Source organism: Zeugodacus cucurbitae, chromosome 3 (genome assembly GCF_028554725.1).
Source record: "Zeugodacus cucurbitae isolate PBARC_wt_2022May chromosome 3, idZeuCucr1.2, whole genome shotgun sequence".
NCBI classification, from domain to species: Eukaryota; Metazoa; Arthropoda; class Insecta; order Diptera; family Tephritidae; genus Zeugodacus; species Zeugodacus cucurbitae.
The window spans coordinates 11,077,093-11,095,334 of record NC_071668.1 but is presented as its reverse complement, the minus strand read 5'-3'; the positions used below and the strand labels follow the sequence as shown (position 1 = coordinate 11,095,334).

The 18,242-nt window shown below is 33.9% G+C and overlaps 1 protein-coding gene and 1 long non-coding RNA gene across 5 annotated transcripts in view; one reads left to right on the top strand and one right to left on the bottom strand.

Annotated features, from left to right (window-relative positions):
• Positions 1-18,242, bottom strand: part of LOC105210805 (dnaJ homolog subfamily A member 4) — a 157,372-nt gene that overhangs the window by 137,929 nt on the left and 1,201 nt on the right. Inside the window, exons 3-5 of one of the 4 annotated variants that reach the window (XR_008470189.1) lie at positions 16,823-18,177; positions 16,557-16,744; positions 12,179-12,531 (exon numbers count right to left, since the gene is read on the bottom strand). Coding sequence is in view for 1 of the 4 variants with exons in the window: in XM_011181950.3 (XP_011180252.2) it covers positions 17,494-18,177 (684 nt within the window). In the remaining 3 variants the exon portion in view is untranslated. Of the gene's footprint in view, positions 1-12,178; positions 12,532-16,414; positions 18,178-18,242 lie in introns of those variants that run through there. The other 3 variants (XR_008470188.1, XR_008470190.1, XM_011181950.3) reach the window with 3 other exon arrangements.
• On the top strand, positions 14,178-17,222 carry LOC128920061 (uncharacterized). The gene is made up of 2 exons (XR_008470191.1): positions 14,178-14,333; positions 14,408-17,222. It is a non-coding gene; the product is annotated as an uncharacterized LOC128920061 (long non-coding RNA).

Sequence of the window (18,242 nt, the reverse complement as noted above, 5' to 3'; positions counted from 1 at the left end):
GATGACATTTGTATGTAAGTATGTATAAACAATATTTTGGTTATGGCTCAGCTATGAATATTCACTAAACAAATATTTGCACTCCATATGGGAGTCATCAGTGTTTCCCTAACATATATTTTTGTATACAAAGTAAGTGTATGTTAGTACATTTTGGTGAATGTACAGCTAAAGAAACGAGATTTTTATGGAAACTAAAAAAAATAAATGTATTTCATTTTAATTTGTTGTACGAAACTGTCTTTTAAGTTCTCGAATAACAATTAAGGAACATTAGCTTCATACGAAGTCAAATCTTTCGAAACAAAGACGAATATGGGATCTCGAAGAAGCACTCCTAATATGAAGAGAAAAAAATTATACGTAAAACGTGAGAACCTGCAAAGGACACTGAAAATTTGTTGTTGTTTTTACGATTATTCAGATTCTGGTTGAAACGGAAAGCATACATCTAGCTGTCATCGAGGTCATCTAACCAAAAGCCCAGGAAACGAGGTTTTTTAACAGGATGGGACCATAGGGAGAGAGTTGTCATCGAGGTCATCTAACCAGAGGCACAGGAAACCAGCTTAGATGTTGATGAGTCGGGTTCGTTGGGCATGTAAAGATATAGTTACTGTCATGCGTGGATTCTTTGCAGGCACATTCCTTCTCTTCAATAGATCCGATTTAATAAATATAAGGCCATCGAGAAGTCTATACAGAGTTATGGTCATGGATCAACTGAAGGAATTTATAAGGACGATGTTTAAAATAAGCTGTTTTCAAATACCTCTTACCGCGGGTCGGGGAAAATATTGAAACACCAAGCTTGAGTGAGAACTATTTCATTCTTTATATGTAGTATAATAAAAAACTAAATATATAGATGTGCATTGAAAGTGATGCCCTTTGGCATCAACGCACATGTTCATTATTGAACATTCTCCCGGGCGACAAAAGTGACTCCTGTTCATTTTTGAACAAACGATGAAATCATATGTTTATCAAAGCGAAAAAAGAGAGCAGTCAGTCATCAACTATCTTGACAAAGAAAAAGCTATTCACAACGACTATTAAATATCGTTACTAGTATATCGTGATCGCTGAGAACTGTGTCATTTGAAGATGAAAAGGTGACGTTAGATTAGGACCAGTACCGAATAAATAGAAAGAAAGACAAATTTGTTTGAATTAATCTTCAATCTACTTCCTCGTTCTCCGTACTTTCTAGAACTGGTACTCAAAAGAATTTTTTCAGTCCTCAAACCTCAAGAGAATGCCCTGGAAAGCAATTTAGTGACAACGGAGACGGAATCCTTGGAATTGAAGTCTGTTCCGGAGCAATAGGTAAACCGTTCGACAAAAAATAGTATGAAAAAGTTGAAAGATCGCTATAATCGTGTGTCGGAGAAGCAGTTGAAATAGTAAAAACTCGGAGGAGTAACTACATACCAATACATAAATGCTTTAGCGCTCATCGTAGTCAATTTCACACTCAAATTTGCTCCATTCCACATTAACCTAAAAAACTGTACCAATCAACGGTTCGTTTTGTATTGATTTTGTAATTAGATAACCTTGAATTATGGAACAAAAAACACAAATATAACCATTCTATTGGAACGCGAATCAATTACATAGATGGCTATTAGTTAGCACATACTTATTATGACTAATTTAGTTATAAATATGTTTGCACTTATGTAAGCTAATACGAAAGCTGTCAATCTAGATGCATCATCATGTGTATATAAATATATCTTAATTTTCGAAAGGTATGACGCAAACCCGATTACGAGTTACCATATTATTTTCATAAATTATAACATCTTACATGTTGCTCCCATTAATTAGTGCCAAAGTACCGAAAGCATATAGTTCGCTCATCGTATTGGCTCCAAAGCATAAGAAATGAATGACTCGGAGAAAACCTAAAAGAATTGGCACATTCGAACCAAGTAAGTTCAGTGAGGTTAAGTTAAATTGCTGTGGCTCTCATAGATCCCTGGTACGAAGTTCACACAGTTACAATTGCAATAATGACCATCAAACTGAAACATCCTCTCTACATTGCCAAAACGTTTTGAAACTCTGGTACCTGAAGTTTCCAGTTCCAATCCGATCCTAAAACGACTCCGCCATTGTTATAGTTCCACTTACAATGTTCACTGAGCTTAATGAAGCCAAGCTGTCTAGAAAGAGATCATATGAACACCCGACACTCACAGAAGTCTAATGGATGCAACCAAAAATGTTATCAAGCATTTCTTAATGAGTTCGGAACGTAAGATGAGTCCCCTCAGCACCAATATCGTAGCGCGGCTGTCGAAGGGAATAGCTGGACTTCATGGAAATTGATTTAGCATCGCATAATGACAGCCACCACTACTTATAAAACCCTAGAGTGGTCTGTAAGTGGTACAAGAATTGATTGACAGTTCCCGACACCCCCACCAACCACTATATTGAGCTTCAACTCAACCGTGAAGAAGTCCAAGGATCACCTGGGAACTTCTCAAAACATCCGACGAAGATATGAGGTAAAAAACTAACTCAGCAACGCAGTAATACAACCATAATACGGGGCCCGTAGAGTCCAAGCCTCAAAAAAAATGGTAAATACAATATTTTACGTGAAATATGACTGCGCACACACAAAAGCGAAAAGTATGATTAACTAAAATAAATAAATGAAAAAGTAAAAAATGAAACAAATTAAAATGGAAGCTTAATTAAGGCAAAGGTGGCGCATTGTTATGTCCCACGTCCGCTTCATAATCCGTCGCGTTTTTTTCGCTCACAACATTTTTCACGCAAATATGCATGCATACGAGTACATATGGACAACAAACATGCCAGCACATTAGTAAAAACCATATACTTAAGTGCTTACAAGCGCGTACTTATGCATGTAGCTGCGTCTGTCTGTCTGTCTGTATGTATTCATAAGTTCAGCAGTCATTTTATCTTCTGCAATTTTTTTACCTCATCGTGTCTCTTTGTGCTTTGTTATTGTTGTTGTTGTAGCTGTAATTAAAGTTAATCGTGCGGAAGGTGCAAAAATCACAATGTTCCGCAGCGGAAAATACGAATACATCGACTGCAGGCGAATATATAGACGACTGCGACTGCGGCGCATTAGTCGCGAAGTTGCAGTAGCGGTTGTAGCAGTGACGCAGCCGGCAAGATTCAGGGTTAAGGCACGCTAAGTTCAAGGTTAAAATTAGCTAAGCTAATTGCACTCACTTTTTTGTATTGTGGTTGCTGCTGTTGCTGTTGGTAATAGTAATATGTTTGTTGTTGTCGGCACAGAATTTTGGCTCGTTTTTGCAATCGTTAGCTTTTAGCTACAGAAACCCCCATTCAACCCCTACTCTTCCAAGCTAATGCCAGCACATTTAAGCTGTAATGCAAATTTGGGCAATTTACTTCGTATACATGACACAAAATTCTGATTCATTACGACAAGTCAATTATTGTGAAACTACAACTTTAAGCAAAAAAACTCTAACAGTTACAGAACAGAAGTACTACGTACTTCAAACGCTGGATTATAGAATTTTCGGCAGGAGAATATCATCTGTCCTGAGAAGTGATGCCATTACCATTACCATTACCATCCTTCAAAAGAAACATTTAAAATAAGCCTCTACCCCATGAGGATGTAAGGTCGCATCCGCGCGGTGCATCCTGGGTAACACAAAATGACCTGCGGCCTTCACGGTCTTTAAAACTCCTTACGGACCCGGACCTGAACAACGTTTTAGGTTTTACTATTTTTTGAATTTGGTTGCATCTTGGGCTGGTGGTCGAGCTATTCCGCCACTTTGGTATGTGTAGGTTGAGAGGACTCTATCTTTACGTTGGTCGGCTCTGAACGAATTACCTCATAAGGGCGAGCGTCAACCCTCTCCTTGGAGTGGGGACCCATATAGAATGAACAACATTAACAGTAATACAAAAATGGGTTTGGGAGAAAAAAAGTCGAAATCAGACAGTGACACGGAAGGGTTGCTGCCGGTGGTGACGAAATCGTTTACCTCTACAGGCAGTGCGAAAGTCCCTTTACAGGCGCGGCTACCACCCGTCAAGGGTGCAAGTCAGTAGACGAAAATCAGCCGACAGTAGCAGTTAGCAATCAAGACAGTAACAGACAATAGCAGGAAGCTGAAATCAGATCGTCGTATGGTAGCAAAGATCCAAGAACGCTACGGCAGCAGGCACGATGAGAAGGAGTCTGCTCAGCATGCCAGTTCGCTGTAGTGGGCGCTTTGTTGCATCATAAGGATATTAGTGATCCGTTAGGAGTTTTCCGGGAGTCGCAATGGACAGTCGAATCTGTCTAAGTGAGATTCTCTGCAGCTGCGGAGATCTACCCCTTAACATTATCGGAAGCCATCGATTCCTATCTGACAAATTTCTTTCTAAACCAGATCAATAAGCAGTCTCTCAGCGTCGAAATCTTCATTGCCTAACTGCAAACTGGGGCTGAGTAAATTCTCTGGCAAACGAAACATTAAATTCTTTGGTACTGAAGTCAAATCGAATCACCACAAGCAATGTTGGTCAGTCTAGCAAACTAGCGGGAAAGTCACTAGTGGTGTTCCAAGCATTGAAAATAGTTCGTGAACTTCAGATAGTTCGGAAGTATTAGAGCAAGAGTCTGAAAACACAAGAAACTTTTGCAGTTGATGATTACGATGCAGTTATACAAGCCTTTTCCTTGAATTTCTTTGGCTGTTAACCACTGAATAATGAAACTAGCTACTCTCATCAGCTATTGAACAAAAAAGTGTTATTTTACATTTTATTAAGAACAAAATTCGATGAGACGTGTGCTGTGATTATAGGTGTGACTTGGAACAATACCGGTCGGAGGTTTGATCTCAGTTCGACTGACTTTAAAAACCACAGTTTTTCTTTCGGCTGGGATTAGGAAACCGTAAGCACTTCCCTCAAAAAACCGCATAAAACCCTCGTAGATATCACCAAGGGTTATTTGATAGATTGATATGATCTATGAACATGTCATGGAACGAAGAAAACGTTCGGCTAAGCATCTTTCAAAACTGAAACGGTAATCATATATCGGTATCGGTAGAACCAAATTATTTGACTTTCTAATTTGTTTTCTCCATTATACGAAAATCAACAGTTATGTTTTTAGCCGAAAAACGGATGCTCTCTCTCAACTCCCCGCAAAACTCAGGAAGAACCAAAACGGAAAACCATTAATACATAAATCATTCTAACTATGTAAGTTGAATATGGGAACAGATGCACAGATCTCTTTCTGTGCTAGTAAGCACAGTGTACGAGTATACTATATCAGCGTCGCAACTAGGTTACTAGACTTTATGAGTTGATATCGTCTTTTTGCGAATGTCTGCTAATTTTTGTTTCAATTTTTATTTATTTTTGTTATTGTTATTTTATTTTTTTTGTGCTCTACAGTGCGCCAAGTGCGGTGGTTTCGTCTAATCGACTGTTGGTTGTGCGCACTTGTGTTGGGTTGGCGGGCCTGCCTGCCTGCTTGTATTGTATGTGGCATGTGTTTGTTGTTTTGGTGTGTGCCACAAAATGACGCACAATTGTGTTGTGTGCTGCACTTGTTACGCTGAGCCCATTTAAAAATGTTTGTGCGTTTAGGTTTCTATTCTGCGCCTTTTCTTTCAGACTCAGACACCATTTTGGCCTTTTTTCAGCGATTGCAAAATAACGTAACTCTTTGTTAGACCATTTATTGTTGCTGTTGATGTTGTTTTTGTATTTGAATGCTCACATGTGCGCGGTGTGTGATTCTTTTTCGTTTATCTTTTTTCTTTCTTTTTAGCATTTTATTTCCCGCTTCTGTTTTCATTTACCACTTTGTAAATTAAATGCAAAATTTTTTTTCTAGTTCATTTTTGTTGTTGTTGTTGTTGCTGTTGTAGCTTTGCGCCATTGCCACTTACTTTGAAAATGCGGTTTTCATTTTTCTATCCCATCTCTATAGGCGTCTGCCTATTGTCGCTGCACTTTTGTTTGGATGGCTGTCTGTATGTACATATATCTGTACATATGTATATCCGTGTGTATATATGTCTATATGTTCGTTAGTGTGTGTGTTTTACCATATTTGTTTTAATTGTGGCAGCAGCCTTTTTTCTGCTTTTTCTACTCCTTTTTTCGTTGTTTCTGTTGTTGTTATTTTTGTTGCTGTTGTTGCTTGTGCATACGTGTGCACATGTGGTTTTACGCTTCTAAAGAAAATTGATTGTTCTCTTCACTGGTGTGGAACTCTTTGGCCTAATGGCGTATTCGCGTATTTGAATGGGTGCATGGCCTTTTCCACATGTGGTTCCATAGTTGGACGCATGCAGTACTACATACAAATGCATATGCATATCTATAGATTTGTGTTTAAATGTGAAATTGTAATGTACTTCTGTTGAAAAGCTAATACGCAATGGCTTTTGTAGTCGAAGATGCTCTATGGAGCTAAACAATAACGATCGGGGCCGATCGAATTTCTGCTTAGAGGTCGAAAATTATAAAATAATGTTGTTCCTAAACGATTCCTATGAACATCCGTTAGCCATTTCTCAATCTATCCAGTAACTTCGAGAGATAACGCTCAGCACAAATAAGAGGGACTTGTAAATATCTAACTACTTTACTCAGATATCTTCCCTGGTAATTTTTGTCAATTGACTGATCCTTTCGAACCCCATACAATGCCTCATCGCTCTTACTTAAGAATTCAAGAAATCATACCCCCTTAGATAAATCGAGTTAAGAGGGATCCTCTGGGAATGTTAAGGAGAACCAATGAACATTAAAGAGAACAAATAAGGGGGACTTGTTCTAACCACTTTATTAACAAAATCCCAGTTCCTCAGATATCTTCCCTCATAATTTTTGTCATTTGACTGATCCTTTCTAACCCCATACAATACCTCAACGATCTTACTTAAGTATCCAAGAAATCATACCCTCTTAGATCCATCGAGTTAAAAGAGATCTTCTGGAAATGTGTAAGAGAACAAATGAAAAATCATCCAATGAATTGCCTTAGATGCAAATTTATAACCTGACCCCAATATTCGGGTCTTTCGAGCAATAAATTATCTAATATTTCTTCTTATAACAGCGACTAAACCATAAATGGTATCCGATAACTAAGTCGAACTCTATTCCCAGATTTTTCCTCTATTTTCTATGTAGAAGGCATTAAAGGTATTGTAAACCACAGGTCCCCGACAACTAGTTCGAACTATATTCCCAGATTTTCCCTCAATTTTCTATGTAGAAGGCATTAAAGGTATTGTAATCGATGTCAGATAGGAATTTCAACAATTCTGCAACATTTTTGAATCCATTATTATGAGAACTTTATACTTGAAAGGTAGAGGTTACAAATGCGAAGTTCGTAAGCAATAGGCTCTTTATATCAGCCACAATTAGAAACAAAGCAACGAAAATTATACATTGTCAGATGAGAACTTTTCATTGCAGAAGCTAAATAGACATTAGGTTGGACTATTCTACGTGAGATCTTAAAACGGCTCAAGATAATACTGAAGAAGGAGTAATGGAAAAGAGTGCGAAAGTTCCGGAAATTTATTCAAAAGATCCTCTGAATTTCATATCCAAGAAAAATCAAAGATAAAGCAGCAATAATGATCACTTTTCAACAAATAAACTCAAAGGTTAAAACTTTCTCTGGAACTACTTAAGAACTAACACATATTCACACAAGAAGAATTAAGCAAATCATATATAAAACCAGCAAATGTGTTGGTTTCTTTATATACAGGTGAGATTAAGAGTCTCTCGGTCTAATATAGATAAAGAGGCACAAAACCTAACAGTAATCATAGGACGAAAGCACAGCACCGTAGCCCTTGTGAAGACCAGGCAGTTGAAGTTTTCCTTATTTGTGTTCAATTTATATACTTTTTTAGTACTAGAGTTCTTCGGCATAACTCATAACTCACAAAACCACAAAAAATTAAAAAAAAATCAAGTCAAGTTGAATAAGCACCCAAATCAATTGCTCGAAATACAATTGTACGAACGATGATCGGTTTATCGCTGATGGCTGATCAATAGCGTGAAAACGCTTAAAGACAACTGACTCACCGTCGAATGTCGCGTGTCAAGCGAAATCAGGCTGTGTCAGTGATTTTGGCCAATTTCAACGTGTTGCCAATAAATTTTATGAAAAATAAATCGCAATAAAAGCGAATATTTTATACAAAGAATTATGATTGTAATTGCTGCGCCTCATAATAAGCGCGTACGCGTTGTTGAAAGCTTTGCAGCACATTGTGCTTTGAAGAGTACAATTGCTGAAGATGTCTGTCAAGATATTGTCAATCTTTTGTGTTGCAATATGGATTAAAAAATGTATATATTGAAATCAACTTTTATGAACACTTAAAGAGGCTACCTACCTGTCTGACGCACTGCTGCTCAAGATGACGTGACAGCGCTGATGGCGGTGACAGTTGGGCGATAATAAGCCAGAGCCTTAACAAAATAATTGCGCATGCGTCGACAATTTAAAGTGTTGTATGTAGCAGTTAAACGAAATCAGATTAAATAAGAAGTGACAATTGCAATGCATTTCAACGAGGTTGGCACGAAATATGAGATTTTTATTGTCATAATCTCATTTTTCTACATAATATAAGGGCTGGAAACTCTGTAATTTTAAGTTCAAAATGTTAGAAAAAATTCTCAAAAAATATTTATCAAAGTCCATGAAAGATATTGTTAGTATGAGATGTGAGTATAAATTTTTGATACCGTTGAAGTGTGAAGTAACTCAAATAGGCGTTATTTAATATTAAAATATTGATCGAAGTCCATGGAAAGACCTGGAAGTGTTTCTTCGAGCGTTTTTACGTTTTTTGTAACCTTGGAAAAGACAATGACGCCCCCAAAAACCGTTCGCACGACAGCCGGGTATACGAAACCGTAACGTAACGTAAAATAGAATAAAATAAAATATATTAAAATTAAAATTAAAATTAAAATTAAAACTAAAATTAAAATTAAAATTAAAATTAAAATTAAAATTAAAATTAAAATTAAAATTAAAATTAAAATTAAAATTAAAATTAAAATTAAAATTAAAATTAAAATTAAAATTAAAATTAAAATTAAAATTAAAATTAAAATTAAAATTAAAATTAAAATTAAAATTAAAATTAAAATTAAAATTAAAATTAAAATTAAAATTAAAATTAAAATTAAAATTAAAATTAAAATTAAAATTAAAATTAAAATTAAAATTAAAATTAAAATTAAAATTAAAATTAAAATTAAAATTAAAATTAAAACTAAAATTAAAACTAAAATTAAAACTAAAATTAAAATTAAAATTAAAATTAAAATTAAAATTAAAATTAAAATTAAAATTAAAATTAAAATTAAAATTAAAATTAAAATTAAAATTAAAATTAAAATTAAAATTAAAATTGAAATTAAAATTAAAAAATTAAAATTCAAATTCAAATTCAAATTCAAATTCAAATTCAAATTCAAATTCCAATTCAAATTCAAACTAAAATTAAAATTAAAATTCAAATTCAAATTCAAATTAAAATTAAAACAAAAATTGAAATTAATATTAAAATTAAAATTAAAACTAAAATTAAAATTAAAACTAAAACTAAAACTAAAATTAAAACTAAAATTAAAATTAAAATTAAAAATTAAAATTAAAATTAAAATTAAAATTAAAATTAAAATTATAATTATAATTAAAAAATTAAAATTAAAATTAAAATTATAATTAAAATTAAAATTAAAATTAAACCAAAAACCGTTCCCACGACAGTCGGGTATACGAAACCGTAACGTAACGTAAAATAGAATAAAATAAAATATATTAAAATTAAAATTAATATTAAAATTAAATTTAAAATTAAAATTAAAATTAAAATTCAAATTAAACTTAAAATTAAAATTAAAAAATAATTAAAATAAATAAAATATATTATATATCAAGCAACCCTCGTACCTTATTGTATGTGGACAAGTGCGCACCATCGAAATAAACATTCGTCATATTTTTTTGGACATTTTAAATATTATTTTTTTTTATTGTTAAATTTTAAACGCTTTGTTGCATGTCGATTTGTATTTATAATTGTATATACACACGTACATAATTATAATTCGCACTTTTTTGCCGACTTATGTATATTTGTCTGGATATGTAAAAATGTTGACTTTTCTTCATTAACCGCCACCGAATGTCAGACAAACAATGGCACTCAGAAAGTGCAATGTTTTGGATTATTACGGACTTTTTGCACAACAAGCATACATATATATGTACATATGCATACTCATATGTGTACCTTAGCCGAAAATAAAAATGATATTCATGTCAAAATTAAATTATTTATGGTAGAACGCGGTTGCAGGATTGCGACGATCACTTCAGTTACACTAAAGAGATGAGTCAGCCTCGCATACTGCTTAATTATACATTGTGGTATATTATACGAGGCAGCTTCTGCACAAAAACGAAAGCAAGAACATACATATTTACATATATGTAAATGTTATGCATGTTAACTCCTACCGGCAGTTAATTAGCCATGCTTGCGATTTAACAAATTACTCAGTTGGATTGCAGTTGTATTCTTACCCTGCCGCCCACTACAACAACAAACACACATATCTACAAACGCATAAATGAACTCTTTAATTGCCTGTGATAAATGTTGTCAACATTAATTGCCTTCACGCTTAAAGTCTCAGCACCTGCAATGTGCTGCAGCAGTGCAACAATAACAACAAATGAAGCTTACATAAAAGTTGAATGCAAGATATATCTGCTTGGCAATAATTGCAAGCCACCACTTCCGAAGAGCTCAAAAAAGGTGTCTTAAATGACCACCACTTAGTGACTTCCGATGTCATGTAGTGACTGATAGTTGTCAAAAACAATAATTTTGCATTAAGGTTCGCTTAATTAACAAGTCATCGAGTCTTTATCTTTGTGAAAACAGAATGGAGATTTGTTTTTTGAAGAAATAATAAAAGTTTAAAATAAATTACGAAGACACGTGAAAATAGATCCAAAAGAAGAAGAATCGGCTCGCTCATCACATACAATTATTTTCAAGTACCTACCAGAGGACCAAACATCTGCCGTAGAAGCCGTTTTTTCGAATATTTGTAAACCCCTATCATCAAGGAATATAGAGTTCTCCATAAAAAAGATTCGAAATAGCGGTTTTTGTAATACCGAAGATCAAAACATTAGCTAAAAGCAAGGATTAAAATTCTCAGAACCATTTCTTCAGTAAAAAAAACTCAACTTCTAAAAACACTATCTTTCAGACAGATTGAAGGAACTGTGTACGAACTGACATACTAAATCACGAGCATACTTAATCATTAAAAAACAAAGACATTCTCAGATAAATTTAAAAATACTCCACAAAACGTCATTTCAATCAATAGTAAGCAACACAAGGATAAAATAAACGATTTATTATGCCCAGAAATAGAGAAATATGAGCTTCGGTAATCGGATCTTTTGTTTATCAAGATCTGTATTTGTCTTACTTTGTTGTTGTTGTGGCAGAAAACACCCAACAAATAATTTTGAGAAATATTGCCGAGTTATATACTAGGTCCATTCCCATTACATAGGCCCGACTGTCATGGAAAAGATCTGGAATTGTCTTATCTGTCGTTTCGAAAATGTTAACTCCAGACCACAGGGCTGTGTCGGGGCTTTTTATGGGTGCAGAACCGATGGCAATCAGCCACTGGTTAGCAATATTCGCTTATAAGAAGCCAGCCATATCAATTATTTTCCAATTTAATCAAACGGTTAGTTATTGATCTAACCTCAAATAAGTGGTATTATATCTTAGAAGAAATATACTTTGCGTAAATATGTATTTGCTATATTTTAATATTTAAATATTGTAAAATAATGTAGAGTAATGGGATTATATGGTATAAATTTTCTAACACCAAAAATTGTATTTGAAAGGTATTCAAATGTAGTATTTCTGAGTCATTTTATGAGGCATTGAACGATATTATATGGTATTTCCTTTCAAACCCATATAAAATTTAAATTATATATTTATGTTCCTTATATATGAAAGTTATATCTAAATGTTTGCATATAAATAGTGTACATGTATGCAAATAAAAAAAAAAATTTTGTACTCACTTTGGTGTGGCCTAATGCTGCATTTGGCTCGTCGTTTGTCATTAATGTCAACTTCATTAGCAAAAGGCAGCTTCACTTTTTTGATAGCTTCAATAAATTAACGAAGGCATTTTGTACGCTTTAAACCTTTTTCCATATTTTTGTATTTTTCATTTTATACTTGATTGTGTTACTCCACGAGAGTTTTGTGAATTTTATGTGCAGCACTTAATGACGCATTTTGTCGATTTAGCGGCTTAAGCGCGTAACCAAAATCGCCTAATACCCAAATTTGTGGATATTCAAAATCGTATGATTTTTGTAGATTTTTTTTGGATAGAATGATATTAATATTTAACACTTGCACCCACACCCTAAAAATAATGAAATAAAATGAGATGAGAAAAAAATGAAAAGGAGAAAAAGAAAAAACATAAAATGATAACAAATAATGAAATATACATATATACAAGTGGGGAGTAAAATTAATGTTATAATAAATTAAAATAAAAAGACATACTCATAGATGTTAATATATTTATATGAATAATTAGGAATGAAGGAATATATATATATTTAAGTTAAATAAATAGATCGCCACTTCGTTGTTCGCTATATTTGATCTAATCCACAAAAAAAATATTTGATTCAATTCGAGCAGAGATCATGTCAAAACCTTATCAAAATATTATAAAGCCCTTTCATTCTATCTCTATAGATTTATTCCATTCTTTTGTTCAATTCGCCACTCTTAAATTAGCAAAATATTTATAAAATAAAATGTAACACACATCAAATATCGAAAAAAATTTATAATTCGTGTTTAAGTAATAGTTTTTACATAATAAATAAGTTAACTGAAATATTATTTTTTATTTAAAATTTTTTCTTTTATTTATCTTAAAATTTTCTTAGTAATGACCACAAAATTTTCATTATTTTATTCATTGTAGTTGTTGTTGTTATGACGATATATATATAAAATATAGATATTTTTGAAGAATGCGATCCAGATGACTATCCTTGGCTGCAAGGTACAAACTCGTTTCCTGGAACTTCCATTAGATGACCTCGATGACCGTTAACTAGCACTTTCTCTGCAAGCAGAATTTAAATAACCATTGCAACAACAACAACACTTCTTAAATACCGCTGCGTACCGTTCGTTACTTCGTTTTACAAAAAAAAAATATAAAATAAGGGAAAATTCGACGATAATTCTATAAGAAAGGACTTTGCTTCAGTTAAAATTATATTTAATTTTTATTATTTTATTTTTTAATCATTATCATATTATTATTTTTTTACATAAATTATTATTATTATTTTTAAATTTTTTATTTTTTTATTATAATTACTTTCTTTGTTTAAGCTCAAATTATTTTTATTTTTTTTACTTATATTATTTTTTAATTGAAATCTCTCACATCATACAATGTTGCTCATACGCCCCTTTGACCCCATTGCGTTTTTTAGCCTATGCCACTACTTGAATGCATCGCAGTAGCCAACTTTATTACTTTAATTGTTTTACAGTTCAACTTCAACACTAGCTGAATTGTTTGTTGTTGTGTTTTTTTACTGTTACGTTTTCCTGTTATTCTGCTAATCTCACTCGGACTTATGCTTATAATATATTTGCATGGCTATTTTTTCTTCATTATTAGCATTTTCTTATCGCTTATAGAAATAGTGCATTAGAAAACTATTTTCAAGGCCATTGACACTAACTATGAGTATATATGTATTAATGTACATATGTATATACTATATGTACATACGCAAATATAAATACATATATGTAAATAATTAGTGCAAATACTTAAAGCGGACAATGGCTGGCACTTAACCATGCATGTGAGATAAGCGCAGCAAGAACGGCATTTAAAATAAGTACTTTAAATGTACATACATACATATGTATATACGTAGAGATTAGATTTATGCACACTTGCATAGACATACATATGTATTTATAAAATATTCTTACGTAAATGCATATAAATATATATGAATTAAGTAAAAAACAGTGCAATACCATTGGCCTTAAACTATTTCCAGTGTAGAACGGCGAGAGTTGGCACAACAGATAACGGTTTAATTTTCATAATAGACGTTTTGAACGCAAACGCTTCCGCTATTTTAGAAAAACATCTCTTCTGTTCTATAACTAACGGTAAATCTAAGGGTTTATGTTGGATTGATATACTATAACATTTCTTCATGAAAAAAATGCACTTCTTCTTTCAGGCGATGGACAAGCGCGTTCAATCCTTCCCCTCGTACCATCAGGTTGTATGGAGTAGATGTAGAACCTCTAAATCAAATTCTTAACACCACTTGGGACTGCGATACAAAAATTTTATAAACTACGCAGCCCCTATATGGACGCCTGGATGCAGTAGGATGCAGCTGGAGAAGCTTCAGACTTGTCAGAATCTTAATGTTTCCGGTGGAGCAACTACCCAATAAGTATTTTCCTGAAATACGTCGACGACATACAGGATGATACCGACCGGACTTCGTATGTGACAGACTTTCGACAAGCACTGAACGCCATTCACAGAGGAGCCATTAACATCTTCATTGACTCGCTTCCCGTGAATGGCGTACTTGGAGATAAAACACCACTCATCACTGACACAGAGCTCGAGTGTTTCTCACGTAACTTCGTTCTGGATACCGTAGCAGGTTAAACACCTACTCATCCAGACTGAACCCCCGACATACTCAATATCTGCCCTGCATGCAATATGTCCCGCATATCATTAACCACATCTTTGCATGCCCCACTTTTCTAAAACCCCTTTTTCCTTGGTCCGACCCTGTCGAAACAGCTCGTTTCATCCTCCTGGGCTTCCTGTTAGATGACTTCGATGACAATTACTTTCGGATTGACGGTTCAGCCAGGTTTGGATAACCGTTACAAAAACAACAATTCCCTTATTTGGAAAATACATACATAGGTGTGGGCCCAACAAAAATATGTTTTTTTCAGTACCAGAGCTTTTTCATTTTCTTTATAATACCAATTTTTTGGAATACTTCCGGGATAACAACCCTTGCAAAAAATTTTATCCACTCCTTCATTCAAATTACAGATAGTAGTTAGAAGTCTGTCGATAATGGTAAACAATTATTTTTTAATTTCAATATTTTTAATTAAGAAACCATTAGAAAGAGGGATAACTTAAATTCATCGTGTAAAAGTGTAGCATAAAGAGTGCCAAGTAATAGAGACGAAGTTTTCTTACTTGAAGTTTTTAGTATTTAAAAAGAAGTAGTAAAACGGAGATCATTGTGATAACTTTTAAAATTTTCAATATAGGTGTTAAAGTGGATGTTTCACGACGCACTTAGGCCTTTAGGAGGCCCATTGTGACTCCACCCGGACTATAATCCCCTCTCACTGGCATGTCCTCTCTGAACCATCACGTGGTCTGGATAAACTTATTCAATTCAACAAGTTTTATAAATGCAACCTCGGAGACATAATCAAGAAAATCATGTCCTATCGTTGTTTTTCCTTTCCTTGCATCCAGATAAAAGATGTTCTACTGTCTCCTCCTCTTTTATTTTTTGACAGCTACTGCAATAGTGATAGTATGGTATCCCTAGTCCACTGGTTTGCCTACCAATCAGACAATGAGCTGTTAACAATCCTACTAGAGTTCTTAAGTCGTTTCTTTTAAATTTCAATAAGCGGCATGTGCAGCCCATTCAGACCACGTTTGTCTACTTATTGAACGAATGAGTGTGTTCGTTTCCACCGAGAGTCGGCTGTGCCTATGACATATTTGACGATTAAATATCTACAAGTGGCCAGAGGCATCTATATACTACCTCTTTATCGGAATATTGTCTATATAACACCGGTATTACATTCCACTTTATGTGAAACTATGCACTATTGGTCATTATAGTGTATATATGTATATTTAGTACTTTGTTCTACGACTCACAATTAAACATTCAAGCCTACTCGAGCGTGATTTGTTTAATTTGCCAATGGCGTCAACGCCAGCAATTTGCACTAAACGCTTATCCAACCAGCCGGTATGTTGAATCTTCAATAATTATTGCAAATACTGAGCATTTTTGCATGCTTAATGAGCAGACGCCAATAGAATTGCTAAATTTCTCTTCTACTACACACATACATAGACATATGCGAATATTAATACGCAGGGAAACATTAAAATATTTAATATATATTATATTTCTATATATAATTAGCAAAAATAAATACACTTCATAGCCAATTCTCCACAATAAATGTGGAACGAAGAGTTTAATATTCAAAAATATTTAAAATATTTATGTATGTCATAGAACCTATGTAAATATTGAATAGTAACACCATTAAAAAAATTAAAAAAAAACAACAACAAAGAATTACCTCACTCCTAAATCCACTTTTGTGTATATGTTGTTAGTGTTTTTTGATTGTTGTTTCAAATAGATTGTTGATTGTAATTTGAATGTGTAAAATTATTATTACTGTTATATCCAAAAACTCGTACAACTACTGTTGGTTATTTTCCGAAAATATTATGGTAAATCGTATTTTCTTGCAAACACGAACAGCTGGAGTTGAAAAGTTAAGTATGAAAAATAAAATTTAGTTGTTTCGCTTGAGAAATATGTATCTGCAAACATCATCACCTTCTTCAACGCCTCGTTTATGCTTAATTTCCAGAAAAGCATAAATTCTTCACTCAATAAATGTCCCAAGTGATTTACATTCCATTTAATCCTTGCGGAATGTTAACATTTTTCGTATTTATTTTAATAATATTTATTAATTTAAAGATATTTAGTCTTGGTCAACAAATTAGAATTTGCTTAGCATTGTACACAACACGCTGCCGAATTAAAATATAACATTTCGCTCGCCAATCGATTGGTTTAAACATACATCGCGTTATATTATTTCATTAAGTAAATGAAAAAGTGTGTAAGTGAAACAAAAGGGGTTACAACGTTAAAATCGAATGCTTCAAAAATATGTAAAGTCCAAAACGTGCATACATACAATGTAACACAAAAAAATAGAGTGTGAAATTATAAGTGAAATCAACTGAACGTAGCACACTACGTACATACGTATGCAATACACATTACATTTACGCGCTTATTATCAATTATCATTTATGTGTATCATTTGGTTAGTTTTGTTTGCTTTATTTCCTTCGTTTTCCTTGTGCACTGCATACTGCATGCACAAAATTTCGTATTCGCACCAAAAATTTTTGCCTTTTCTGTCGTCACAATATTTTCAACTGCATCTACACCTATATAGCTGCGCTTAACGATTTACGGCCGCACAGTGCGCTTTAACCCGTCTGGCACTGTACACTATCGAAATGCGGTGTTGTACCATCGTCGTCGTCATCATCCATGCCACCTTGTGCGCCAGCATGACTGCCTTCACCGTAGGGTGGCACTTCCATCATCACCACTTCTTCAGCATCTTCGGGCATTGTGAAGGGTTGGCGTGGCGGTAAGAGCGTCTCAAGCAATTGCATTTGTTCTATGGTAGCAAAATTGTCGTCGGGAAAGTCAATGTTGAATTCCACAAATAAGTCACCACGTTCAAAGGGATTATTACGCAAGGGCATACCCTCACCGGTGACTACACGCAGTTCAGCATGTTTAATAACGTCGCCTGCTTTATTTGTGATACATATTGTGCGTCCATCTAGATGTTGGAAGCAATGTATAAATCCACATAATGCCTGCGTTACATTTATGTGTATATCGCGCAGGAATAAATCGTTTTGTCGTCGTATGAAAATTGGATGTTCGGCTTGCACTAAAACTACTATAAGATCGCCACGTTCGCCTACTAATGGCTGATTGCCCGCTGCTTGGAATAGTACTTTCAACATATTGGGTGCACCTTTCTCTATAGGCACTTCTTGTTTCACCTCTTCTTCCACCAAACCACTGCCGGTACAAGTGGTGCAGCGGAATTCCTCTGGTATGGTAGTACCACGTCCATAACAGGACGGACAGGTCTATTTGCATATAAATAAAAAATATATTAACATAACACTTGAAAATTTTAATTTCACTTATTTTT